The 27887-nt window shown below is 41.7% G+C and overlaps 1 protein-coding gene across 2 annotated transcripts in view; it reads left to right on the plus strand.

Annotated features, from left to right (window-relative positions):
* Positions 1-27887, plus strand: part of LAPTM4B (lysosomal protein transmembrane 4 beta) — a 69718-nt gene that overhangs the window by 18157 nt on the left and 23674 nt on the right. For both annotated transcript variants that reach the window (XM_030862962.3, XM_030862964.3), the window contains exons 2-6: positions 3626-3737; positions 16773-16846; positions 17212-17334; positions 21580-21678; positions 26638-26733. In XM_030862962.3, the coding sequence (XP_030718822.1) occupies positions 3626-3737; positions 16773-16846; positions 17212-17334; positions 21580-21678; positions 26638-26733 (504 nt within the window). The remainder of the gene's footprint in view (positions 1-3625; positions 3738-16772; positions 16847-17211; positions 17335-21579; positions 21679-26637; positions 26734-27887) is intronic.

The following is a 27887-nucleotide window of genomic DNA, read 5'->3' on the forward strand; positions in this document are numbered from 1 at the left end:
GCTTGCTGTTTTCAGCGCAGGCCCCTGTCCCAGTGGCTTTACTCATACTTGAAATTGTTCTTCTCTCTTATTTGTTTGTTTGTTTTGGGGGCGGGGGGCACGCCCTGTGGCTTGCAGGATCTTAGTTTCCCAACCGGGGATTGAACCCAGGCCCCAGCAGTGAAAGCGCCAAGTCCTAACCACTGGACCGCCAGGGAATCCCGAAATTGTTCTTTTCTACACCTCTTGGGTTCCCAAACCTTCTCATCTGTCCCAGTCCCTGTCCAAGTGCTCCCAGGTCCACTGCACCTCCCTGCGAACTCTGGTCTCAGCCTCAGGCTTCAGTAGTATCTCTCTCTGACTCTCCATTATTCTTTCTGTGAAGTCTCGCTGTGTTTATGGCTTCATGCTTTGTGTTACTTGGGTGCATGATTTATTTAACCTATTGTGAATCCTGGGAGGCTCTTTCCTAAGCACTTAACAAAGTACCTACTCTAGGAGGCAGCTAGGGGAAGTGTTACGATAAGTAAAGCAGGCAAGGGGGTAATAACAAGTTGACCAAGACTTGACAGGCCCACTGGAACTGGAAGGACAGGAAAGCAGCTGCGTAGCACTGTCTCGGGAGATCTGGGACCAGGTAACTTTCTGATGCCAGCCGAGAGCTTTTATATGGTTCTTGTTGAGGTTTGAAGAGGTAAGGCAACTAATTTGAGTCACTGTTACATGCCAGCTACCCTTCTAGGTGTTTTACATAACTTACTCATTTGAACCCCAAACAGATCACATTCTTTCCTTCCTTAATATTCTCCATTGGCTTCTTGTTGCACTTAGAATAAAACCCAAACTCTGTAACTAGCCCTAAAGGATCCCTGAATCTGGCTTGTATTTCCTAACTGGGTTCACTGCCCTGCCTCACCTAGCCATTTTTCTCTCTTACCCTCTGTACCCCACCCCTTCCTTCATTAAAGCTTCACCCATGAATCCCAAATTTATGTGTTGGTTTTTTTGGGTTTTTTTTTCTCCAAACCTTAAAAAACAACCCCATTATGATAACAGCAGTAAACACATTGCCTTTGTCTGGTGCTTAACTTTTCAAAACACATTCTTAGTTTATTTTATCTCATTTCAGTACATGATCTTTGGTCTGCCTTTTCCAAAGATAAGACTATAGAGGGAATAGAATGCCAAGAAAACCTGATGATTTGTCAGAGAACTTCTTTGCTAAATTGTCTGCCTGTTGTGGAACTAACTCATACTTTCCTTTAAGCTTCAGATATGTTCTGAAAGCTTTTCTTCAACTACAGTTTTGCTAATCATACTCGCTTTAAAATGTGCTGTGAAGTTGCTTGGCTCTTTGGAGAGAAACAAGAAACTGGCAGTTCTAGTAGCCACTGTGGGGAGGGTGACCGTCAGATAGGAATAGGAGGGAGACTCAGTTTTCACTGTATACCTTTGGGAACGTAAAAAAAGTTTTAACCACAAGCTTGTGGTATCTATTTAAATTAGTCATATATGTGTATGCTCTGGAAAATTGCCATTCTCATCATTATAACTTCAAAAAGCAATCAGACCATATTAGACAGTTTGGAAAACAGAGGAAGAAAAAAAGGTCATTTCAGATTCTACCACAATCAAAAAAACAACCACTTGGGATTGCCACTTCAAAATGGATTCTAGAGTGGGTTTTTTGTTTTTTTTTTTGCGGTACGCGGGCCTCTCACTGTTGTGGCCTCTCCCGTTGCGGGGCACAGGCTCCGGATGCGCAGGCTCAGCGGCCGTGGCTCACGGGCCCTGCCGCTCCGCGGCATGTGGGATCTTCCTGGACCAGGGCATGAACCCGTGTCCCCTGCATCGGCAGGTGGACTCCCAACCACTGCGCCACCAGGGAAGCCCCTAGAGTGGGTATTTTGTAAAAGGAATAACCTGACTCCCCATTTGAACCTCTTCTGTAAGTAGGTATTTCCGAATATGATTTTTATAGTAGGAAATGCCTTTAGTTACTGTTGTTAGCAAAAGAATTTTCTCTATATAAAAGATGAAGGTTATTCATCTTTCTCTCAGTTTTGACAAGAGTGAAACGTAGAGCTCTATCACAAGTTTCTCAGCTTAGAACAAAGGAGAAATAACAACCCAGTGTCAGCCGAGCCTCACCAAACTCTAGAAAACCTGCCCCCCACACCTCTAGCCCTGTCACAGTTGGTCCATATGTGTATAAGCAGCCCGGGCAGTTAGGAAGAGTAAAGGAAATAGAAATGCAGCAGTGGAATTGTCAGAATCTCACACTTGGTTGGATGTAAGGGAAGAGGAAGATGGGAAGCCGGAAGATAATCAGGTTTTGGGGAACAACAGGAGATTGAAGAGATTAGGTTTTGGAACTGGTATTCCTGGATCCTAATCCCGTTTCTGCAGTTTGTTACTTGCCTGATCTTGGGCAGCGTTCTTAACCCTGAGCCTCAGTTTTCTCATTTACAAAACAGGGATAATTTTGCACCTACTTCATTAGGTTATTGGAGGGCTTAAGAGAGAAATTCCACATAAAGCACTTAGTGCAGTGCCTGAGTGTTTTCCACTTTTAATTATTAATGGTGATGCTGTTTTGTAAGATAGAGAACAGGAAAGTAGGAGCAGAGGTGGGAGGTGTTAAGGAAGATGGTTTCCACTTTGATGGGGTGAGTTTGAAGTTCCCGAGAGAAATATATTCAGCAGTTTCTAGGAGACAGAAATGGGGGCCTGGGATAGAAAGCGGCTTGCCTGTGCTCCTGCAGAAGTAAGGGTCTGCCACTAAGTAGCTTTGCACTCATTCTGTGACACTGCTTCCTGGATGGGCTCAAAGTTCTTATTGTTTGAACCTGTGAAAAATGTTTGGTCGCCTGAACAAGCTCGTTAGCATGTGCGTGGCTAGCTGGAGAGTTTTTCCAACCACTGGCGTCAGCGCTGCTGCATGTTTGTTCACTGCTCTAGGGTGCCCGGCCCAGGGGACAGTGAGGTGAAAGCCAACTGCACACCAAGCCGTGTGCCCTTGGCTGCATGAATGGGCTGGCAGTGTCTCTGCCTCAGAAACGTTTGCCTGGCACTTCCCTGGTGGCACAGTGGTTAAGAATCCACCTGCCAATGTAGGGGACATGGGTTCGAGCCCTGGTCTGGGAAGATCCCACATGCTGCGGAGCAACTAAGCCCGGGCGCCACAACTACTGAGCCTGCGCTCTAGAGCCTGCGTGCCACAACTACTGAGTCCGCGTGCCACAACTACTGAGCCTGCGCTCTAGACCCCACAAGCCACAACCACTGAGCCCACGAGCCACAACTACTGAGCCCGTGAGGCACAACTACTAAAGCCCACACTCCTAGAGCTTATGCTCCACAAGAGAAGCCACCGCAATGAGAAGCCCACGCACCGCAACGAAGAGTAGCCCCCGCTTGCCGCAGCTAGAGAAAGCCTGCGTGCAGCAACAAAGACCCAAAGCAGCCAAAAATAAATAATAATTTTTTTTTTTTTTAAAAAGGAAATGTTTGCCTGCTCCCTCAGTGGGTGGGGCTTCGTGTTGAAAGGCCACCAGCTGTTGAAGTTAAACTCCATGTGGTCAATGTAATGTTCTATTTTAAGGACCATATACTGGGGTTACTTACATTTTTTTCTTTCTTGCAGATCATCAACGCCGTGGTACTGCTGATTCTGTTGAGTGCCCTGGCCGATCCAGATCAGTATCACTTTTCAAGTTCTGAACTCGGGGGTGACTTTGAGTTCATGGACGATGCCAGTAAGTACATCAGACGACTATTGTAGATATTTTGGTATTTTCAAGGGCAGGGAATCCAGCTGCCAGTTCTTCCTATTAAATTACAAATATTGACTCATGGGCCAATTTGAACTGATACTTAACGCTCTTCCCATCATTACAAGTCAGAACAACAAATATTTACGTGCTACGTGTATTCTGTCTCTGTTCTAAGTGTAAGAGTCTCATTAAAATCTCTTTTGTCTTTCTTTTTTTCATCTTAATGTTAACACAGCCATTTTTAAAAATTGTTTCTTTGTCATAATCTTTTTACGCTGGGCCTTTTGGCTAGGAGAGGGAGTCAATGGCAGGAAGGAAGGGTCAAATGATATTACGTATCTTATTGTGTCTTCTATTACGTTTCAGTATTTACCATTCTTCCAGGAGGTGATCATTCTCCATTCTAGAAATCCTTTTGATGATTATTTTGTTGCTTTTTCCAGATAAATAGAAATGTGCACAGGGATGTGGATGTGGGGTGTGCAGAAAGGAGGCTAGGCCCCCAGCTCTAAGATCATGGAAACCTAAACATCATACAACTAAAGTCAAGCTGTGTCCATGCTAACTGAAAGGGGCAGAGCTGTGCACAATCCCAAACAAAAGGTCATGCAAATTTATTTTTCATTGGCTTTGCAGAACTTTCAGTGCATTAAAAAAAAAAAAGTGTCTGGAGCAAAGTGAGTAACGTGGAGAGGGGCTGAAGATGCAGTTTTAGGGAATGACTAGGAGCATTCAACAGACAGGGTGAGACTTGTAAAGTTTATTCTCGGAGTGAGAAAACCATTCAGTGGTTTTTAGTAATTCTGCGGTTATGAACTGATATGTGTTTTCAGAAGATCCCTTTTGTTGCTGAGTAGAGGATACATTTAGGGGACTGGGTGTGTGAGTACAGAGGCCTGGAGACTGGTTTGGGGGGTGTTTCTCTGCGATCCAGGCTACACTGGGGATGGGGAAGAGGGTGGGTTTGGAGGTGGGATTGACAGAACTTCCTGGTATGGGCAGTGAGGGAAAGGGAGGAATCAAAGATGACTCCTACTTTTCAACTTGAGTATATATGGTCTGCATCCTTACTGGGGTGAGAGAGTCTAGGGTCAGGAGATGGGAACACACCTTGGAGAAGACTCGACTGATTTTTTTTTTTTAATTAATTTACTTATTTTTATATTTATTTTTGGCTGTGTTGGGTCTGCGTTTCTGTGCGAGGGCTTTCTCTAGTTGTGGCAAGCGGGGGCCACTCTTCATGGCGGTGCGCGGGCCTCTCACTATCGCGGCCTCTCTTGTTGCGGAGCACAGGCTCCAGACACGCAGGCTCAGTAGTTGTGGCTCACGGGCCTAGTTGCTCCGCGGCATGTGGGATCTTCCCAGACCGGGGCTCGAACCCGTGTCCCCTGCATTGGCAGGCAGATTCTCAACCACTGCGCCACCAGAGAAGCCCCTCGATTGATTTAAGTGGCTTAGCATAGTTGCTAGGAGTGTGGCTCTGAGGCCGGAGACCGTAGTTTGAAACCTGACCCTGCCATGTGTGAAATGTGATAACATTGGGCTAGTTACGGACGTTTGTGTGGCTTAGTTTCCGCCTCTGAATACAGGGGTGATCGTAGTTATCTACCTCGTGGGATTGTGATTAAATATGTTCGTGTACGAAAAATGCTTCGAATGGGGTGTGGCCCATAATAAGGGCTCAATGTATTTCACTGTTTTACTCACTGTTCTTAGATCTATTAAAGTGGAGAGATTAAAAAGGTAGTTTGATATGTGAACCAGACATCTGGGCGGAGGTAAATTTGAGGACATAAGCTTCAAAATGGTATTTACGTTAGGGAGATAGTAAAGAGACTTTTCCTGAAGGAGCCCTGACATGAGAGGCCAGGAGGAGGAGCCTGAGAAGAGCTAGAAGCGAAGTAAATGCAAAGCCGGGAGATGCTTTCTGTCCATCATCTCCTACCACCATTGCTTCTAGTAGATACCAAGGCATTGTATCATCCTGGGGTTCGGGACCTTGTCAGACTGAGACATGACTTCTGCTGTAACATTGCTCATTCTCTCTGTTCTCAATAACCCTGTTACCCTGATGAATTCCTCCAGAAAGATAATGAATTCCATTAATATTAAATTAATATCTCTCTGCCTTCCTTCCCCTGAGTTAAAAGACTATATAACCTCTAAATACAATGTTTGATTGACGTTTAAAAATAAGTTACCTTTCACTGTTTCCAGTAGCAGGATTCCCTTTTAAGTAATTGAGGTTAGCAAAGAAGTTTTAAATGATTCAGATACAGTTGTGTCTGAATCAAATAGTCACACTGCCTGCCTTTTTCTAATTGCCAGAGATTAAGCTGGGTGGTGAACTGTCTGACAGTATAGGCTTAATTTACCTGACCTCGGAGGCTTACTGGTACTCAAGATCTTACAATAGTAATTGTTTTTGTAATGACCTGGATATTAATTCCAGTGCATTTGCAGTTTCTCTGATATTTCATATATTTGAAAGAAGTGAATGAATAGTTTGTAATTACTTTTAGGACTACCTATTGATCATTTAAATTGCATGGTTAAAAAGATACAGAAGGATGAATATTCATTCATGTGAGTGAATCTTTTTTTAACTTTCTTCTTACATTTTCCTTTCATATGTTTTGATCTCTCTCCCTCTCTTTTTTTTTTGGCGGTACACGGGCCTCTCACTGTTGTGGCCTCTCCCGTTGCGGAGCACAGGCTCCGGACGCGCAGGCTCAGCGGCCATGGCTCACGGGCCCAGCCGCTCCATGGCATGTGGGATCCTCCCAGACCGGGGCATGAACCCGTGTCCCCTGCATCGGCAGGCGGACTCTCAACCACTGCACCACCAGGGAAGCCCTTTGATCTCTTTTTAAAAAGAACTTTGTAGGTCAAACATCATCATGGCTGACAAACCTTTCTATATTTAACATACACGAGGATACAACTAAATAGTCCTTGAAATGGGTACAATCAATTGCTTTGAATTGTGCTTGAAAGTTATGGTATATAACAATTTTTTTGTTTTGTTTTGTTTTTTGCGGCTTGCGGGATTTTAGTTCCCTGACCAGGGATAGAACCCGTGCCCTCGGCAGTGAAAGCGCGGAGCCCTAACCACTGGACATCCAGGGAATTCCTGGTGTATAGAAATTTTAAGTTGATATCTTTTTGGAATGGTGGTAGTCATCTCAAGGTTTTATCCAGAAGGACAGAGCAGGAGTGTATCTCACTTTTCCATGTGATCTTTTCCTAAAATAATCTGGTAGAAGAAAGTCAGATCCCTATGATTTATATTAAAATGGGGCATATAGGAGAATCCACTGGGATAAAGAAAAAAATATAAAGAGTTCTCTTTTTAAAAACACCTATCTCTTCAACATTTGTATTTTTACGTAATTTATATACAAAAAATTGTAATATATATTTATAATTTACAAATAAACATATTTATGTAATCAGAAATTGACTATGCTAGGAAAGACTGGGAACTGTCATAGATGGGAGGAAACAAAGGAGATACAACTAACTACATGCAGTACAAGACCCTAGATTAGATTCTGGAACGGAAAAAGGACGTGAGGGGGCAAAGAGAAACAGGTAAAATTCAAATAAGTAGACTTCATGAAATTTTATTTGTGAAATTCTAATGGGACTGGCAAGGAACTGTAACAGGAAGTGTCAGAGCCAAACATAATGCCAAACAGATCATCCAAATTAATTTCTGATTCATTTTGTAGCAAAATTGTCATTCAGGGGCTTCCCTGGTGGCGCAGTGGTTGAGAATCCGCCTGCCAATGCAGGAGACACGGGTTCGAGCCCTGGTCTGGGAAGATCCCACGTGCCGTGGAGCAACTGGGCCCGTGAGCCACAATTACTGAGCTTGTGCGTCTGGAGCCTGTGCTCCGCAACAAGAGAGGCCGCGCTAGTGAGAGGCCTGTGCACTGCGATGAAGGGTGGCCCTCGCTTGCCACAACTAGAGAAAGCCCTCGCACAGAAACGAAGACCCAACACAGCCATAAATAAATATATTTGGAAAAAAAAAAAAAGTTAAAAAAAAATTGTCATTCAAGCCAAACTTACTTTATTCACCTGCCCTGGGGAGGAAATGGCCATAAAAATAATGAAGAATTTGTTTACTGTATATAGGAACCTGGTTTAGGATAAAAACACTACTGCATTTATTGGAGAAATGATGGTCTTTATAGTCAGTGGTTCTGGGTGAAATCAAGAAGAGGAAAACAGATAACTTCATCAGAGAAGGTATCCATATGACCAATAAGCACATGAAAATATTCTCCACATTATTAGTTGTAAAAGAAATGCAAATTACAAGCACAGTAGTGAATCACTCCACCCCTTCAAAATGGCAACATGAACAGAACTGACAGTGCCACCTGTTGATACGGCTTTGGAACCATCGGATTTCTCAAGCTACAGGTGGGAGTGTAAATCGTTCAACCACTTTGGGAAAACCAAAGCTATATAGATATACATCCACCCTATGGCCCAGCAGTTTCACTCCTAGGTATGTACCCTCCAGTAAGTGAATGCTTGTGTCCATCATTAGCCATGTATGAAAATGGCCACGGTCGCTTTATTTGTAATAGCCAAAAACTGGAAACAGTCCAGCTTTCCACCAGTGGTAGAATGGACAGAAGCGAAGAGATGAAACAATCCAAACAGAATGGGTGCTGGCGATTCATTATACTTCTGTGTATGTTTGAAAGCTTTGGTAATACAGACTAAGAAACAGAAGGGAAAAGAAGATCGGCTGAGGCATTCCATATGGCTCTTGGCACCACATTGGGAAAGGCCCAGGCTGCCTACCTGCTGTCTGTTCACATACCCTCAAACCAGCGGGGCACTTGGTCTGCAGAGCTTGTCCACTTGTGCGTGACATGCCAATGTCTTGAGGAAATAGACATGCGACAGCCGGGAGAGCGGAGCCACAGGACCATCCTGGCCCTTTATTTTCATCCTTCTACCCTCCCATCCTTCCATCCTGTCATCTCTTCAGCTTTTTTCTTTTTTAAAAAATATTTATTTATTTGGTTGCACCAGGTCTTGGTCGTGGCATGTGGGCTCTTTTAGGTGCGGCAGGCGGGACCTAGTTCCCTGACCAGGGATCGAACCCGGGCCCCCTGCATTGGGAGCACAGAGTCTTAATCACTGGACCACCAGGAAAGTCCCATCTCTTTATCTTTTAAGTCACATGGCTCAAAAGGTTACATATTCTACACTTTGACAACATCTTATTTTTTTACAAGGATAATTCAATGAATATTTATTTTCAAGATCTTTTTACAAAGATGGAGGTGTAAGAAGACCACTAGGGACGGTGAAGTAATTTGCTTAATCAAGACCAGCTGTTACCATCCCTAGATCTGAAAGAGAGATGGGAGGCAGTGGCTACTAGAGCTGGGAATGAGCGTCATACAGAGTTGAACTCCTTATAAGGAGCAATGCTACCTTTTTGGTCCGGGGCCAACCGAGGCAGCCTCACAGCAGGAGCCAGCCTCTTCCTCTCTCTGATCCCTTGTCTGGACTCCTCATTGAGTGAACTCAGCTAACGCCATAGGGTAAGGGAGCCCTGTTGATGGCCCATACCTGTGTGCCTGCTAGGGCAGATAACTGGATGGTGAGGGTGGGTTTGGAAAGACAAATGGAAGACATCTGGTAGAATCATTCACCTCCTTATCCAGTGTTCCACTTAACCAAACTTGGTGGACATTTCCCCACTTTGCCTACAAGAAAACCATTTAAAAAAAAAACACTTTACTAAGTGACTTTTTAAAAATTAGATACATTAAGCCTGTAGAATTCCTTATTTGTTTGAGTTTGCCAGTGACTGAGCAGGAACTAAACTAGCACAGGTGTCCAGTGCTGCTTCTCTGATGATGCATTTTGTTGTTGTTTGCATTTCAGTGGTTTTGAAATTAGGATGTGATTTACAATTTAACATAGATTTAGTATTAGTATCTTTTTTTTTTTTTTTTTTTTTTTGCGGTACGCAGGCCTTTCACTGTTGTGGCCTCTCCCGTTGCGGAGCACAGGCTCCGGACGCGCAGGCCCAGCGGCCATGGCTCACGGGCCCAGCCGCTCCACGGCATGTGGGATCTTCCCGGACCGGGGCACGAACCCGCGTCCCCTGCATTGGCAGGCGGACTCTCAACCACTGCGCCACTAGGGAAGCCCAGGATCATTTTTTTTTTTACTTCAAATCTTTATTTTGAAAAAATTCAAACCTTTCAGAAAAGTTTGCTATACAGTGAACACCTATCTTGCTGTTTTCATTAACAATAATTTGGAGTTCCTCATTCTTTATAGGATTACCTCTTATTAAATATTGATTAAGTGTAAAACAATGTTTATAAAATAAGCTGAGTAATTGTAAGTACTTGTGCACCCACAACTTGATTTGAGGAATTGAATTTTACCTTAACTTTCGAAAGAGCCCCTCTGATCTTGGAGATAGCTGCCACTCTTCTGAACTGTTTATCCTTCTTTTGCTTTTCTGTATAAACTTAACACGTATATTTGTATCACTCAGTGATCTATTGTTTAAGTTTCAGGTGGTTGAACTTTATATTGTGGATTCACACAGTACACCTTCTGAGACTTGCTTTTTCAACTTTACTGTGTTAATGAAAAAATTATTCAGATGCTTGATAAAGACGATAAGGAAGACTTTATTCAAGATGGGCTACTGTAGTGGGGGCCTTGCAGTAGGGGAGAAAAATCGAGCTCAATTCCCCCTCCAAAAAGGACAGGTGGGGTTTATAGCCAAGGAGCAGGGTGGAGGTCAGCGAATGGAAAATCACTAAGAGGAAACATCAAGGCTGGGGGATTCTTGCTAGATAACTCAACAGGATTCTTGCTAAAGGCAGACCAGGGTGATAGGCTATTGAGGGTGAAAAATAAGGAATTTGACCAGATATCAGAGTCATTGGATACCAAGAGTGAGGTATACTAACTCCGTAGGATTCTTGCCAAAACTTGACTAAGTGGGCCAAGGGTAGAGCCTAAGGTGTTTGGTCAGAAGAGGGAATCTTTGTTATGTGTCTGCGTCTAATTGGGAAAACCTGTCTGCTTCCAGCACCCAGTTGTAAGGGAATCTGGGAAACGTAGATTTTAGCTTTCTAGCCTCTGCAGAATAGGAAGGCACTTCAAAAGGTGGGAATGAGAGCTTGGTGCCAGTTCACCACCTCTCCTGCAAATATGTGTAGTATATGGTAGGGCTAACCTACCTTCTGCTTCAGAAATCTGCTTGAGCACCACATGTCCAGTTGTCAGGAAATACTGCCGTATATCTCTGACTGTTAAATTTGTTGATTAGCTGAGGGAGAAGCAACATCTTTACGTGTCGTATTTTGGACATCTTTTTTTTTTGAAAAACGACTTTATTGCGCTATACTTTGTATGCTGTAAAACCTACCTATTTAAAATGTACAACTTCATGATTTTTAGTAAGTTTATAGAGATGTGAAATCTTTAAAAAGTCTAATTAAAACTTACGCCTTTCCAATTGTGCAAGTCTTCTTAAGTGTCCAGCAGTAATGTTTCCAGAATTGTTCCAAATAGATCATGAATATTTTTTATTAAATTTATTTTATTTCCTTCTCTTAAGGTCTAGTCACACATCTTGGTTCTCCAGTGACCATAATTACAAAAAATGTAAATACGCCTTATTGGTTTTTCTGTTTCTGTTTTTAAATTTATTTATTTATGTATGTATGTATGTATGTTTGGCTGCGTTGGGTCTTCGTTGCTGTACGTGGGCTTTCTCTTGTTGCAGCGAGCGGGGGCTACTCTTCCTTGAGGTGCGCGGGCTTCTCATTGCAGTGTCTTCTCTTGTTGCAGAGCACGGGCTCTAGGTGCGTGGGCTTCAGTTGTTGTGGTGAGCGGGCTTCAGTAGATGTGGCACGCGGGCTCAGTAGTTGTGGTTCGCAGGTTCTAGAGCACAGGCTTAGTAGTTGTGGCGCACGGGCTTAGTTGCTCCACGGCATGTGGGATCTTCCCGGACCAGGGCTTGAACACGTGTCCCCTGCATTGGCAGGCGGATTCTTAACCACTGCGCCAACAGGGAGGTCCAGGTTTTTCTGTTTTTATATAAGCAACCTTTATGAGACTTAATTATGTCAGTATAAATTTCTCAATATGAGAGTAGCTGGCAGGAGCTAATTTCCTTATCTTAGAAAGTGAGGAGTTAACAGAGATTCTCTGAACTTGACATTTTCCGTATATTACTTAACTAACTAATCCTTTGTAACTTACAGTTTAAATCTTAACACCTGACAACATGTATGAACCTTGAGAATATTATTCTAAATGAGATAAGCCAGACACAGAAGGCTGCATATTGTATGATTCCATTTATATGACATGTACAGTATAGGCAGATCTAAAGAGATAGAAAGTACCTTAATGGTTGCCAGGGGCTGGAGTGTGGGGGGGAATGGGGGGTGACTTCTAAGGGTATAGAGGGGTTTTTTTTTGGGAGAAAATATTCTGGAATTAGTGGTGATGGCTGTGCAACTTTGTGACTAAAAAACCCACTGAATTATATATATGCTTTTTCAAAGGGTGCATTTTATAGAATGTGAATTATATCTTAATACAGAAAATTTATGAGGGGAAAAAAAGACCCAGCCCAAATAACCACATCCTCCCATAAATTCTTTTTTGTTTCTCTTGGCTGAAAATATTGTCCCCTCTGAACTCCCCTAGCTTGTCATCTGTTATCTGCTATTGAATTCTTCCATCCCTTCCTAGTAGATGCTAAGCATCTGAGAGCAAAGATTATGTCCTCTTAATCTCTGCAGCCTCGCATTTTTATCCCATGTTACACACCTATTTAGTATTCATGAAATAAATTTGGGGTTTAAGAATAAAGTTGTAAATTAGCAAGTTACAAGAAACCCCTCTTCTATCTGAATTTACTTCAATAAAAAGTTATAAGCAGTTGCCTCACAAATAACAAACAGTATATTAGAGCTTTGCTTCTGTTTTAGGGGAATAAAATTAGTGCCTTATGCTTATTCTTCCCCAAGCTTTCAACTTCAGAACGTGAGGCCCCATAGAAGGGACTTACCTGGGTTTTGTGTTTACCCCCGCAGGGGTTGAGGGCTTTTGTATTTTGCTCTCAGTAGCTCATAGTGTTGCTGTGAGTTCACCTGAAAATAGTTCTCCTCTAGACTTAATGGTGAAACTATACCCCAAATACTGTTTGTTTTCATGAGCCAAAAACATGGCCGAAAATTGAGCCATAAGAATGACTCATGACTAGGCAAGTATGATGTGAGAGCATAAATCAGGTGCTAGTTATCTATCTAGCTACCAGTTTTATGGGAAGGACACAAACCCAAGGAAGTGTTAAGGAAAAGTAGAATTAGAAATAGATTATTTTAACAAAGGCATTTCAGGGAACTCCTTTATATGCCTATTCTATTTCAGTGATTAATTGACTAAGTATCAGGAAATGCTTTCTAATTATGCCTTTGTGGCCTGTGGTGTAGCTTTTCTTTGGAACCTTTTCAAATTAGAACTGAGTCATTAAGCCAGGAATTTAATTTAGGAAACAACTTGCCCACAGTGTGCTCTGACTTTGGTTGGTGGAGCTGCTGTGCAAAGAATAAGTAAAGGATATTCCTGTCACTGACCAGTACTTTACCGATTGTAAACGTTCCTGTATTGTTAGTAGGACCAGTTACTCATTCGCCTGTTGACATAATTATGAAAGAAATGAATTTTCATTCCTCAGAGTAACTCTCATGTTCACCATGGTACGCCGCACACTACTTCAGAGGAGCTGACTTGTGCTCTAGGTTGCTAGGAGATACAAGGTTCATTAACCTGTTTTATCTTCTCTGCTCTGTGTTTTTATTTGATTTACGCTTTGATCCTACCTAAACTATTTGACATGCTTGTGATATATTCAGTCTGTTCAGTGTGGTTGGTGTAGTCATTTATAGGACTAGAATTTTGAAAATTTCCTCATCTCAAATTAACATTTTTTCTGTGGTATCTCACTGTGAGTGGTGATAGGATACTTTATGACTTTCATTTTATTTGTACCTTTTAAATTTCTCCTGAGATTTATATTCTTTGAAAAAGATGGAAATTTTAAAAATTTTAATGATTATGTGAGATTTTGTTCTGGAGTGGTTTTCTTTTTTTTTCCAGAATAGGACATAAAATTATTCAAGATTTTAGTGTTTTATTCTGTATTAATATTTTATATTAATAAAGGTTTTATTGATATGCCTAATATTAATATAAAAGATAATTTATATAAATTTTATTATAACATAAATATTAATGTAACCATTATATTTATATATTTTTTTCTTTTTAAAAATATTTATTTATTTATTTTTGCTGCGTTGGGTCTTCGTTTCCGTGTGAGGGCTTTCTCTAGTTGCGGCAAGTGGGGACCACTCTTTATCGCAGTGCGCGGGCCTCTCACTGTCACGGCCTCTCTTGTTGTGGAGCACAGGCTCCAGATGCGCAGGCTTAGTAATTGTGGCTCACGGGCCCAGTTGCTCCGCGGCATGTGGGATCCTCCCAGACCAGGGCTCGAACCCGTGTCCCCTGCATCGGCAGGCAGACTCTCAACCACTGTGCCACCAGGGAAGCCCTATATTTTTATTTTTAAATAAAGCCTTAGATTTTTTTGTTTGCTTGTTTCTCTCTCTGTCTCTCTATTTCTCTTAAGATCTATGAGGGAGTCAAAGAGTATCCTCTAATGGGCTACCTTTTATAAAACTCATTTTTTCTCATTATAAAATAGGCTTGTACAGAATTTGGAAACCGTCAAAGTAAGACAAAGAAAATAATAAATTTCTGCCTGAGTTCAATCAAGTTTTAGAGATTACTACAAGTTCTGATAGGCTTTGCACATAACAAAGAATGTCCACTCCTTTTAGGGAGGCTCTCTGGTTTCCCAGGACTTTGACCTCCACTACTGCATTTGCTTTACCTCCTTCGCAGCTGGGTAGCATGGTGGCTAAGAGCATTGCCTCTGGAGTTAAACTTCTGGGGTAGAATAGCTCATCCACCACTTGCCAGCTGGGCAACCTTGGGCAGGTTACTTGCCCGGCAAAAATACTATGAGGCATACATGAAATGTCCTTGTTGGTACCTCTTCCCTCATAATAAGGGAAGGTGAGTTCATTTAGCATTAAAATTATAAAGTAAACTATAAAATATATATGTATCCTGAGAGAAATCATGCTCTTTTAAGTACTGACTAGTATTAATTATCTCTTATAACCTTCTCTTATAACCTTCTTTTTTTCTGAGAGTCAAATTTTTACTCCTTTAGTAAAAGTCATCAACTTTATTATAAATGTACTGCATTAAATCTAGAGACCATTTTAAGGAAGCTTCATTTTTTTTAAGGTGCCAAATGGTCTTTGTTGATATATATACATCTGACACAGAAAGTACTTTGACCTTATGATTCTGTTTGTAAACCTGCTTAAAATATCCTCTCATCTCCGAAGCTGAGGATATAGTGTGGGTGGCTCTAGAACTGGAATGCTTTCCTTTGGAGAAATACCTGTAGCTAAGCGACAGCCTAGGTTGGTTCATTTGGTCAGTATTTAAAAGCTTAAGTAGAAGCAGCATCGTATAGCAGAGAGAGCCGAAACTTTGAATCATAAGAGCTGGATTAGTCATAGTTTAGCCTTTTGATGCAAATGCTATCTCAGCAAGTTACATAACCTCTGAGCCCTGGTTTCATAATCCATTCACTGGGCACAGTAACATCTACCTCAGAGTAATGAAGACTCAATGAGGTATCTGTGAAAATACCTTGGAAACTGTCAGCACTATACAGATACTTTACTGCAAGGGTTTTTGTACTGTCTTAGCCTGATTATAACTCTACACGTTACCTTCAGAAACCCAGATATACTGTACTTCTAATCAGAATAAGTCTTCAGTTTGTACCTACTGTGAAACAGGCTTTGTACTAGAGCTGCTCTATTCAACAAAGATATGATACAAGCACACAAGTAATTTTAAATTTCCTAGTAGCCTCATTTAAAAAGGTAACAACAAACAGGTGATTAACGTTAATAATGTATTTAACTCAGTATATCCCAAATATTATTTCAGCTTGTAATCAGTATAAAAATCATTAATGGGATTTTTTTGTTTTTGATACTAAGTCCTTGAAATGAGGAGTACATTTCAATCTTACGGCACATCTCAATGCAGATTGACCACAGTACAAGTGCTCAGCGCGCACATGCGGCATCTGTCACCTTCTCGGTGTTGAGTTTGCGGTAGTGAACGAGACACAGCAGCAGCTCCTTTTCCTCAGGAAGGTTCCTCTAGCAGAGACAGACAGTACACGAATGAGCTAGATAGTAGTGAAACATGCCGTAAAGAAAATGCAGCAGCCACGTGGGCATGACTGGGAGGGTCACATTAGCTAGGATGGCCAGGGAAGATCTTGGAGGTGTTGAGCTGAATGATTAAAAAGGCGGAGCCAATCATGTGAAAATATGAGCGACATTACTTCTGTTCAGTGGGAACTGCAAATGTGAGGCCCTGGCATGGGATGATTTGGCTGTGTTTAGTGAACTAAATGGTATGGCTGGATTACAGTGAGCAGGAAAGTGTGGGATGGGATGAGAGGAGATTGGAGAGGTTGGCGGGCTCTAGACTAAACAGAGACATAAAGGTCCTGATAAGAAAAAGAATACCTTATTTGTTATATATATAATTCAGTGGACCAGAAGACCAAACTTTGAAATATATATATACATAGATATATTTATAGATATATTTAATATAGACCTATGTGTGATTTAGGGAGAAAATCTTTTAGGCACTTTGCTTCCCTTAACAATGGTCGTCTCAGATTCCAAAGGAACTCTGGTGTTTAACTTAGTATAAAGTTCTTGTCTATAATTGGTTTATAAACAAAATGCCTTTGAGGAGTGGCTTTAAAAAATGTTAAAACAGTGGAGCTACTACTGACTTTCTTTTTTTAAAAAAACTTTTTTGCAGACATGTGCATTGCTATCGCAATTTCTCTTCTCATGATCCTGATCTGTGCAATGGCTACTTACGGAGCATACAAGGTAAGCAGCTTAGAAATAAGGTCCTGGGCCTTTTCCTTGGTCCCTTACACATGTAATCTGTGCAGCTATCTGTAAGAAGTGAGGAATGATCGTTCTCAGTTTCCTGTAAGAATCTTTAAAAGTTTACATCTCTTGCTAATGTTACGTGGAAAACCAATGTTACAGTCTCAGAAGTGTGTTCATTGAGGCTTGTTGGTTTGCTGCTTTTGTTTGGTTTAGCAAGTTGCCATCATGACCTGCTTTAATGAATTTCTACTCCTCCGTTTCCCTTCAGATTAAGAAAAGATTTCTCTGAATTCAAAAAAATATTGTTTTGTAATATTGAACATATTAAATGTTAACATCCTGTCCTGTCTTACGTTTAGCAACACGCGGCCTGGATCATCCCCTTCTTCTGTTACCAGATCTTTGATTTTGCCCTGAACACCTTGGTTGCAGTCACCGTGCTTGTTTATCCAAACTCCATCCAGGAATACATACGACAGCTGGTATGTGACCTTTATAATTACTGTGTCTCTTCGTGAGGGAGACCTGGTTAAGCTAGAAATACAAAAGACGTAGAGATAAATATACATATACATATTAATTTGTGGCTCACTTGCATCTGAGTACTGATTAGAGATTTTTGAATAAAGATAAGATTTTCTTATCTCTTAGAATGCTTTTTGGGAAAACATAACCCCCTGAGGTAGATAAGTTGGTGATGATGGTATTAGAGGTGCCTGCCTAATTTACAAGCTACTTACTAATTGTCTTAGTTTTGTAAAATGCAGTTTGCTCAGTTATCAGCAGAGGATGATAGCCTTTTGCGTCTGCTGTGTATGGGAAAAGTGAAACTCTACCATGTACTGTTTCCTGAACTTATTTGACCATAGAACCCCTTTCTTCTTCAAACTTCTTTTTTTAAAAAATTAATTAATTTATTTATTTTTGGCTGAGGTGGGTCTGTTGCTGCGCGCAGGCGTTCTCTAGTTGCGGCGAGCAGGGGCTACTCTTCGTTGCGGTGCGCGGGCTTCTCATTGCAGTGGCTTCTCTTGTTGCAGAGCACGGGCTCTAAGCATGCGGGCTTCAGTAGTTGTGGCTCATGGGCTCTAGAGCGCAGGCTCAGTAGTTGTGGTGTACGGGCTTAGTTGCTCCGCGGCATGTGGGATCTTCTTGGACCAGGGCTCGAACCCGTGTCCCCTGCATTAGCAGGCGGATTCTTAACCACTGTGCCACCAGGGAAGCCCCAAACATCTTTCTGGGGCTGGTTTTCTACAATATTAAATGTCCTTTGTGACCATAGTGAATATTGGTGGCTGGCTATTAAGAAGCTCGTGGAGGGTGTGAGATTAGAGTACTTCTGTGCCTTCACATTTTTTAATCTTCGTGTTTTAAATTATGTACCTTAAAATTTAATTTCTTCAAAATCTTAGAATGCTTTAAATGGAGAGAATAGAATGTTCAGTCTTTAGTTTTCATAGTAGTTTCTGAGGACTTCCCTGGTGATGTAGTGGTTAAGAATCCGCCTGCCAATGCAGGAGACACGGGTTCGAGCCCTGGTCCGGGAAGATTCCACATGCCGCGGAGCACCTAAGCCCGTGCGCCACAACTACTGAAGCCGCTGCACCTAGAGCCCGTGCTCCACAACAAATGAAGCCACTGCAATTAGAAGCCCACATACCGCAACAAAGAGTAGCCCCCGCTCACCACAACTAGAGAAAAAGCCCCCGCACAGCAACGAAGACCCAATGCAGCCAAAAATTAATAAAGAAATAAATAAAATATTTCCTTTTAAAAAAAATAGTAGTTTCTGAGCATGGGGGAAGGAACGGGGTTTTTCTGGGATGGAGATACAGACTGGGGGGTTGATGTGAAAATGGAGGTCAAGAAGTTCAGTGGAAAAGAGGGATGGAGGGGAGGGAGCCAGGTAGGAAGTGTGGCCACAGGAGTTTGTGATCTTTTGGCAGTTGGCCCAGAGCACGTGACTAGTACTCAACAGACCTAGTATGAAAAGCCTCCAGTGTGTTGCTCCTTAAAAGCGTTAGGTTGTCATTGTTGTAAGAGATAGCTTCTTGTTGTTTCTTAGAAATAGATCTATGTTTTCGTAGAGTGTAGTGTCAAGAAAATTGTGGTGTTATTTCCCATGTGCTAATTTTATGTGTCATCTCTTGTGATAACAGCTAAGTGTTATATGTGATGAACAGGTTGTAGAATTACCTCTGTCTTTCAGGACTTGAATTCTACTCTGTAATAATGATCTGGCACTGAGCTCCTAAAATCGTCCTGGAATTGTGGAGGAAACATAGTCTCCACAGAGCCCATCACGTGAGGGGGCCGGGAGAGGGTGGGTTGGAGTAAGGGGACACCAAGGCAAGTCACATGCCAGTTCTGACTACTTGAGTCTATTGCGTGCTCCATCCCATGTATTTGGAGATTTATAAGGAGGAGAAAGGCTAATGTGCAGGCCAGCGTTTAGAACACTCAGGATACTACCAAGACTTCCTGTTCCACCTGCATTGTTCAGTCACTACTTCCTGTTCCACCTGCATTGTCCAGTCACTCCGTACCCAGTTGTAAAGTCATAATATTGGTGGTGCTCACAATAATCCTCATAGGAGTTTAAAAACTCACTATCTACTTTTATTTATAATTATAAAGCAAATAATACAAGTAGGCATCTTCTGCATGTTCGACTTGAAGATCAGTCTGGGCTGGAAGAGCGAGACCTGCAGGTTATCACAGTGCCTAAGAGACGGCACTGAAAGGGGACATTAAATTTCCACTGCTGTTGCCCCTCCTGTTGACAAGTTGAGATATACAGTGAATCTGGGGAGGCTTGTCTGAGAAGGCTGCTAGAGAGCACCACTTAATCCTAGCGCCCGTTCTTTTTATGTGGAGTCTTGTAAAACACAGTTAAAGTAAGTTATGTGTGTGTTTTGATTGGTCTTAAGTGGATGTAGAGACCACGTTCACTTTTCTGGGGGAAAGAGTGTAAAGATCTTTGTGGAAAGGCTCATATATTTCCACTGTAATAGCGGTTGTTTTTTTTTTCCCACATTCCTGGAAACAATATGATTTTGTGTTGGTCTTGTAGATAACATCAGTTTTTTTTTGTTTGTTTTTTTTTTTTTTGCGGTACGCGGGCCTCTCACTGTTGTGGCCTCTCCTGTTGCGGAGCACAGGCTCCGGATGCGCAGGCTCAGCGGCCATGGCTCACGGGCCCAGCCGCTCCGCAGCATGTGGGATCTTCACGGACAGGGGTGCGAACCCGTGTCCCTTGCATCGGCAGGCGGACTCTCAACCACTGCGCCACCAGGGAAGCCCCAGTTTGTTTTATTTTTGCCCTTTGAGGTCAGTACTACAGACAGCCTTTTTAGGCTCCAAGGGCAGGGGCCAGTTTGATGAGCTGATCACAAAAAGTGACTTAGATTTTATTACTTAGGTATTTTGCCAGAGTGAAAGGAGACTCTGAAAACCACTAGGCGAGGCTCATCCTGGGGAGGAGGAGCCAGGCATGAGTCACGAGTTTTCTCCTTTGTTATGTCTGGGAATACTGCTCACGTGGGATCCAGACACATAGTAGTGGGTGATGAGGGGAGATGAAGGGTGACCGCACACGGGGCTGCCTTCTGTGCACACTGTGTAAGCCGTTTGCAATGAGAGCTTCGATCCGTTTGCAATGAGAGCTTCGATCCGTTTGCAATGAGAGCTTCGATCAGTGCTGAGCACGAGATTCACGGTGACATCCTGTCATTCCCGTGAACCACAGTAGCAGATTTCAGTCCTGCTAAAAGGGTTTCTTTTGACCTGGTAGTTAATCATTATGGTCAGATGGTAGGACTTGTGTTTTTTTGTTTTTCGTTTTTTTTTTTAATTCAAGTACAGTTGATTTACAATGTTGTGTTCATTTCTGCTGGACAGCAAAGTGATTGTTATACATGTATATACATATTCTTTTTCGATTATTATCACAGGATACTGAATATAGTTCCCTGTGCTATACAGTAGGACCTTGTTTATCCATTCTATATAATAGTTTTGATTTTTTTAAAATGCTGTAAAAACCTACTAATATAAAGGTTCTGCTCTTTGAGGAGAAGTAGCATCAGCAAAAATGCTCTATATTAAGAAGACACTATTTTAATAGGGTTCTGCAACCCTTGCCCTACACAGCCCATTAGAATGGTCCAGAATTTGCAGAAAATCCAAATTTTGAGGAGTTGTAAAGACCATTGACTTCTAACTTTCTATATGGTTGGAGGGCAGAATTAGGTCTTTACGTCTCATGAATCTTCCACTGAATTTTTTTTCTTTCTTTCTTTCTTTTTTTTTTTTTTTTTTTGGCGTTATGTGGGTCTTTCACTGTTGTGGCCTCTCCCATTGCAGAGCACAGGCTCAGCGGCCATGGCTCACGGGCCCAGCCACTCCGCGGCATGTGGAATCCTCCTGGGCCGGGGCACGAACCCGCGTCCCGTGCATCGGCAGGCAGACTCAACCACTGCGCCACCAGGGAAGCCCTGAATTTTCTTTTTGAGAGTTACTGCCTGAATTAAGAACAGACTAGCCTCTCCCCATCACACTGTTTATAGCTTTTTCATTAGTAGAGGTAGACTAGAAATGTTGTATTGTCCTTAAATAATAACTATCTGCTTTAATTAATTGCTTTCTGATAAGCACATCTGGTTAATGCTTATGGAATAGAATCCTGGATCGTTAATGAGATTTGCTAATGAGGTACTTTTCTTTTGTAGCCTCCTGATTTTCCTTACAAAGATGATATCATGTCAGTGAATCCTACCTGTTTGGTCCTTATTATTCTTCTGTTCATCAGCATTATCTTGACTTTTAAGGTAAGCATGAAGATTTTACTTACGGTCTAAATATTACTAAATGTATTCATGAATGCTAAAGAAGTAAGAAAACTTGCTGTTAGTTTATCTTGTTTTAGATTTCTGAACTGCTTTTTGAATTCCTCACAATTCTGTTCCTTCTCTTATCTATATGAGAGAGATAAACACTAACCAGACTTCCACAGGCCAACCCAGGGTTCTTCTAAAATCTATTTGGATGTAAATAATATAATGTTGTACATTTATGTGGTGTGTATTAAGTACCATAGCATCCATTACAAGTCTCTGAATACATTCTTTTGTAATTTGTGGGTTTTTTCCCTAAATATTTATTTATTTATTTACTATATTTGGTTGCAACAGGTGGGCTCCTTAGTTGCGGCTCGCCTGGCTCCTTAGTTGCAGCACGCAGGCTCCTTAGTTGCGGCATGCATGTGGGATCTAGTGTCCTGACCAGGGATCAAACGTGGGCCCCCTGCATTGGGAGCGTGGAGTCTTAACCACTGCTCCACCAGGGAAGTCCCTGTAATTTGTTTTTAAAACTGTAATCGATTTTGAACATTATTCTGTAACAGTCTATTATGAATTTATCATTTTTATAAATTAGTTATTGTTGGACATTGAGATAGTTCCTACTTTTTCACTTATAAATAGTATGGCAGTGAATATATTAAATTAATTACATCTTTTGTATACTTATACATTTATTTTCTCAAGATCTATTTCCTGAAATTTGAGGGTATGCATAATTTGAAGGTTTTTGATAGTTTGTCAAATTGATCTCCCCTAAAGTTGAATGCCTTAACACTCTCATCTGCCACGTTTCCCTCACCCTCATCCGTCGAGTGCTATTTTTCATCTTTGTAAACCTGATAATAAAAACATCATTATAATTTGTGCTTGTGTGCTAGTAATAAGTAGAAAATTCTTAAGTTAGACCTTGAACTTTTAATTCTTAACATCTTTCATTGTCTTTATTTTGGCATAAAATTGCCGAATTCTTTAAAAACCAAGCTTGGTGAGTTTTGAAGAAGCTGCATTTAGGGAGAAAAGTCATTTTAAATGGTAATGTGTTGAAGAGGAGTAGGAAGAAAGTGATTCATTGAAAGTCAGTGAGGTCTGCATCGCCCTCCATACAACATGCTCTGCATGGCTTGTTACTGCATGTGTGGCTTAGTGGTCAAGGATTTGGGTGAATTTTATACACGGATGTTGAGGCTTCCTGCCCCTGCAGCTCCTACCTCAACACCCCAACTTCCTGGCTTCTTAGTCAGACCACCAGCTGTGTGGAGAGTGGGCAGAGCCACTGGCAAAAGGCTTCAGACCCTCAAATCCCACTCACTGCAGTTTGCCACTCAAGGGTAGACTCCCCTTTAGCTTCTGCCTGTTTTGGGCCCTTCAGCCCTGCCTTCAAATAGAGTCTGTGTGTCTGTGTGTGTTTATTCCAGACTTTATCATTTTTACCTGGAAGAAGGTTAGTCTGACCAAGCTACCCTGTGCCATTACCCAGAAGCCGGCACCTCCCACTGCGCTCAAAAAAGGCATTTTAACTGTGTAGGCATTTACATCTTTATTGGAAATGCTTACTTGAGATTTGAGTCAGAGGACCTAGATTTACCTTGTGTCACTGCCATATAGCTATGTGACCAGAGCCTTGGTTTCTTCATTTACTAAGTAGCAGTAATAGCTAAGAAAACATTGTGAAGGGTAACTGTGAGGTTAATTGAGCTAATGGATGGGAAGATGCATCATTCATTTATTTATTCAGTAAATATTTGCTGAGGGTCTCCTGTGTGCCGGGCTGTGTTTTAGCTGCTAGGGTTTGGTGGTGAATAAGAAAAATCCCTGCCCTGTCTGTGGTGCTTTTATCAACTGCAAACAATATTATTTATCATAATGACCTAATAAAAGGCATCTTATAGATGGTTCACAGCACTGTCTCCAACCTGTGTGTAATGTGTTAATATTTCATTATATATGTATCTATCTCTACTAACCAGACTGCATTTCCTTGAGAACGTAGACCCTGCCTTCATTATTCTATCCCTTGTGGAGACTCAGTAATTATTAGTTTAAACAAATATGAACACATATATGTGTTGCAGTTTCACATAACAGTTTACCTGATTAGTAGCTCTCACAACCTAAATTCACTGTTACTCTTTAATAAGTTTTATCACTAGTGATTCCCTGGGAACCCAAATCACAACATGTATCAGTTTTTCTCTGTCCTTAGTTGGTAAAGGGAACAACGCTTACCACCTAGCTCTGCAAGTAGCTGATGGATGTACTCTTGTCAGTGCAAGTCTGTTTGGGAAATATACCAAATATTTAATTTATTCAAGATTACAGAAATGTCAAATAGGAAATAAGGTCATTGAAATAAATTATTGGTCATTGAAATGAGTTTAGAGACAATAGGCCAGGTTTTTCTCCCATCAGAGTGTTTAGTGGGTGAACGCCCCTGGTGTTGCAGGGGGCATTCAAGAATGCTGACTGGGTGTATGGGACCCCAGACACTGGGTATTTCCCCTCCGCAGTTTAACCTTCAGTTATAGATTTGTCATTTTGGAGGCCTCACATCAGAAAGAGTTCTTGTCTTAAAAGAACCTTCTGTTCACTGCTAAAATAATGGATGACTTCTTACATAGTACACAACAGAATATGTCCAAGCATTCCTTTTTTATTTGTATTAAAATTCTCAATGAGTCCAGGGTTTTGTTTGTTTGTTTGTTTTAATAGAGAAGCAAGAGCGTTGTTGAGTAAACTGAAGATTTGAGTAAATTCAACATATTGTTCAAGAAAAATGCCCTTCCCATCTCTTTCTCATTGTTGATCTCTGGTTTCAGATTATTGCCATTCAGAAAACACTTTACTAAAATAGCATTATGCATTTTCATATTAACATTATCACAGAAAGTCTCACTGTAGGAAATAATCACCACCAAGTATGAATGCAGCAGGCTTCCCTGGTGGCGCAGTGGTTGAGAATCTGCCTGCTAATGCAGGGGACACGGGTTCGAGCCCTGGTCTGGGAAGATCCCACATGCCGTGGAGCAACTAGGCCCGTGAGCCACAACTACTGAGCCTGCGTGTCTGGAGCCTGTGCTCTGCAACAAGAGAGGCCGTGATAGTGAGAGGCCCGCGCACCGCGATGAAGAGTGGCCCCCGCTTGCCGCAACTAGAGAAAGCCCTCGCACAGAAATGAAGACCCAACACAGCCAAAAATAAATTTAAAAAAAAACAAAAGTATGAATGCAGCTTAAGACAGCATTGTGAGTTCACAACAGAACATTTACCTCACTTCTGAAAAGTGTTGACGAGCACTCCTTTTGTTGTTAAATGTCTTCTTTTTTTATAAAACAACTTTCTTGAGATATAATTCGCATATCATAAGGTTCTCCCATTTAAGTGTACAATTTAGTGGTTTTTAATATATTCACGGAGTTGTATAAACACAGCTCTGTGGTTAAACAATGTAATTTTAGAACACTTTTACCATATGACGTTTGCCCTTACCCCCATCCCTTGGTAACCACTAATCTATTTTCTGTCACTATGGCTTTGCCTCTTCTGGACATTTCATATAAATGGAATCATATAATATGTGGTCCTTTGTGACTGGCTTCTTTGACATTTCCAAGGTTCATCCGTGCTGTAGCATGTTATCAGAACTTCCTTTTTATTGCTGAATTATATTCCATTGTATGAATATACCATACAATGGAATATTTTGTTTGTCTATCCAGTCCTAAGTTGACAGACATTTGGATTGTTTTTACTCTTTTGCTATTACAAATAATGTTGCTGTGAACATTTGTGCACAAGTTTTTGTGTGGACATATGTTTTCATTTCTCTTGGGTATATACCTTGGAATGGAGCCACCGGGTCACATTTAACTGTTTGTTTATTTATTTATTTATTTATGGCTGCGTTGGGTCTTTGTTTGTGGTGCGTGGGCTTCTCATTGCGTGGCTTCTCTTGTGGAGCGTGGGCTCTAGGCGCGTGGGCTTCAGTAGTTGTGGCGCGTGGGCTCTAGAGCGCAGGCTCAGTAGTTGTGGTGCACGGACTTAGTTGCTCCGCGGCATGTGGGATCTTCCCGGACCAGGGCTCGAACCCATGTCCCCTGCATTGGCAGGCGGATTCTTAGCCACGGCACCACCAGGGAAGTCCCCACATTTAACTGTTTAACCTTTTGAGGGACTTCCAGACTGTTTTCTAAAGCAACACCATTTTACATTCCCACCAGCAATGTAGGAGGGCTCCGTTTTTTCCACATCTTTAACCTTTTAATCAAAGAATTTCACAGCTAGAAAGGGGCTTTGAAATCATTTTGTTTTAATCTGATTGCACATGATTGGAATGAAAGTACAAAGACTTCGTATTTTAAACATCTCCCATGAGCTCATGCTTTCTATTTCCAGCATGTCTTTATTCTGGACCTTAATTTTAATTATCTTCTGTGGATATTTCATTGTGAAAATGGAAATGTTTTAGTGAATTGTACTGATCACAGAGCGAATTAATGTGCTATGAACGTTTTTTTTTTTTAAGTTGACTTGTATTATAAAATCATATATAATGATATAGAATAACGATCCGAAAGACCCAGAGTTACAGTGTGATGAGAGTCGGCTAATGAATTGATTGTTCTTTGGGGGCAGTAAATGTTTGCGGCGATTGCTCCTTTCAACTTCCTTTTCTTGGAAATTCTCTTTCTCTTTTCAGCCCCACCCTTCCCCATCACCTTCTGTGTAGTAAGGCTACAGTATCACCCTTGGCCAGAAAGCTACTCTATCCAACATTTGTAATTTTAAAGCCTTCTCGGTTTAGTAGAGTTAATGTGTGTTTAAAATTTATATAAATGAACATTTTGCAATATGGCTTTATCCATGATGATATTGTAAATTGTCTGAACTTTGAAAATTAAATCTCTAACAATCACTACTTACTTACAGGGTTACTTGATTAGCTGTGTTTGGAACTGCTACCGATACATCAATGGCAGGAACTCCTCTGACGTCCTGGTTTATGTTACCAGCAATGACACTACGGTAGGTGTGATGTCACTTCACGTGGAGATCTCCACACATCCACTATACGATGGCTTATAAATATTTCTAGTGTTTGCTGCTTTTTTTACTGTTGTTGAAACATGTTCATGAGCTGCTTAGTCATCAAAGGATTCATAGTTGAATGAAATGTGTTTTGTTTTCCTTACAAGACATTAAAATCTAGTTGGCTCAACTCTGGTTCATTTAAAAAAATATTACAAGTAGATAATATATGTGCCTCTCCACATTTATGTATCTTTCTTTTTTTTGGCTGAGTGGCATGTGGGATCTTACTTCCCTGACCAGGGATTGAACCCATGCCCCCTGCATTGGAAGTGCGGAGTCTTAACCACTGGACCACCACGGAAGTCCCAACATTTACGTATCCTAAACCTGCATTATTAAAAAACCATGGTAGGGCCTACCTGGTGGCACAGTGGTTAAGAATCGGCCTGCCAATGCAGGGGACATGGGTTCGAGCCCTGGTCCGGGAAGATCCCACATGCCGCGGAGCAACTAAGCCCATGCGCCACAACTACTGAGCCTGTGCTCTAGAGCCCGTGAGCCACAACTACGGAAGCCCGCGTGCCTAGAGCCTGTGCTCCGCAACAAGAGAAGCCACCTCAATGAGAAGACCGCGTACTACACAGAAGAGTAGCCCTTGCTTACCACAACTAGAGAAAGCCCGCGCTCAGCGACAAAGACCCAATGCAGCCAAAAGTAAATAAATAAATTTATTTAAAAAAAAAAAAAATGGTAGGTAATTCTAGGTATCAATTCTGCATAGTTTGACTATACTATCTCACTTGACATGTGAAATTAAACTTAAAAATGTCATTTTATAGGTAGAGAGATAAGAATGGCAGAGATTACTGTATCTTTAAAACTTGCCCCACACATCGGGCTTCCCTGGTGGCGCAGTGGTTGAGAGTCCGCCTGTCGATGCAGGGGACATGGGTTCGTGCCCCAGTCCGGGAAGATCCCACATGCCGCGGAGCGGCTGGGCCCGTGAGCCATGGCCGCTGAGCCTGTGCATCCGGAGCCTGTGCTCTGCAACGGGAGAGGCCACAACAGTGAGAGGCCCGCGCACTGCAAAAAAAAACCAACTTTCCCTGCATATGAAAACCTTAGCAAAAGAATTTAGATGATCTGTG

The sequence above is a fragment of the Globicephala melas genome, chromosome 17, assembly GCF_963455315.2.
Source record: "Globicephala melas chromosome 17, mGloMel1.2, whole genome shotgun sequence".
NCBI lineage: Eukaryota > Metazoa > Chordata > Mammalia > Artiodactyla > Delphinidae > Globicephala > Globicephala melas.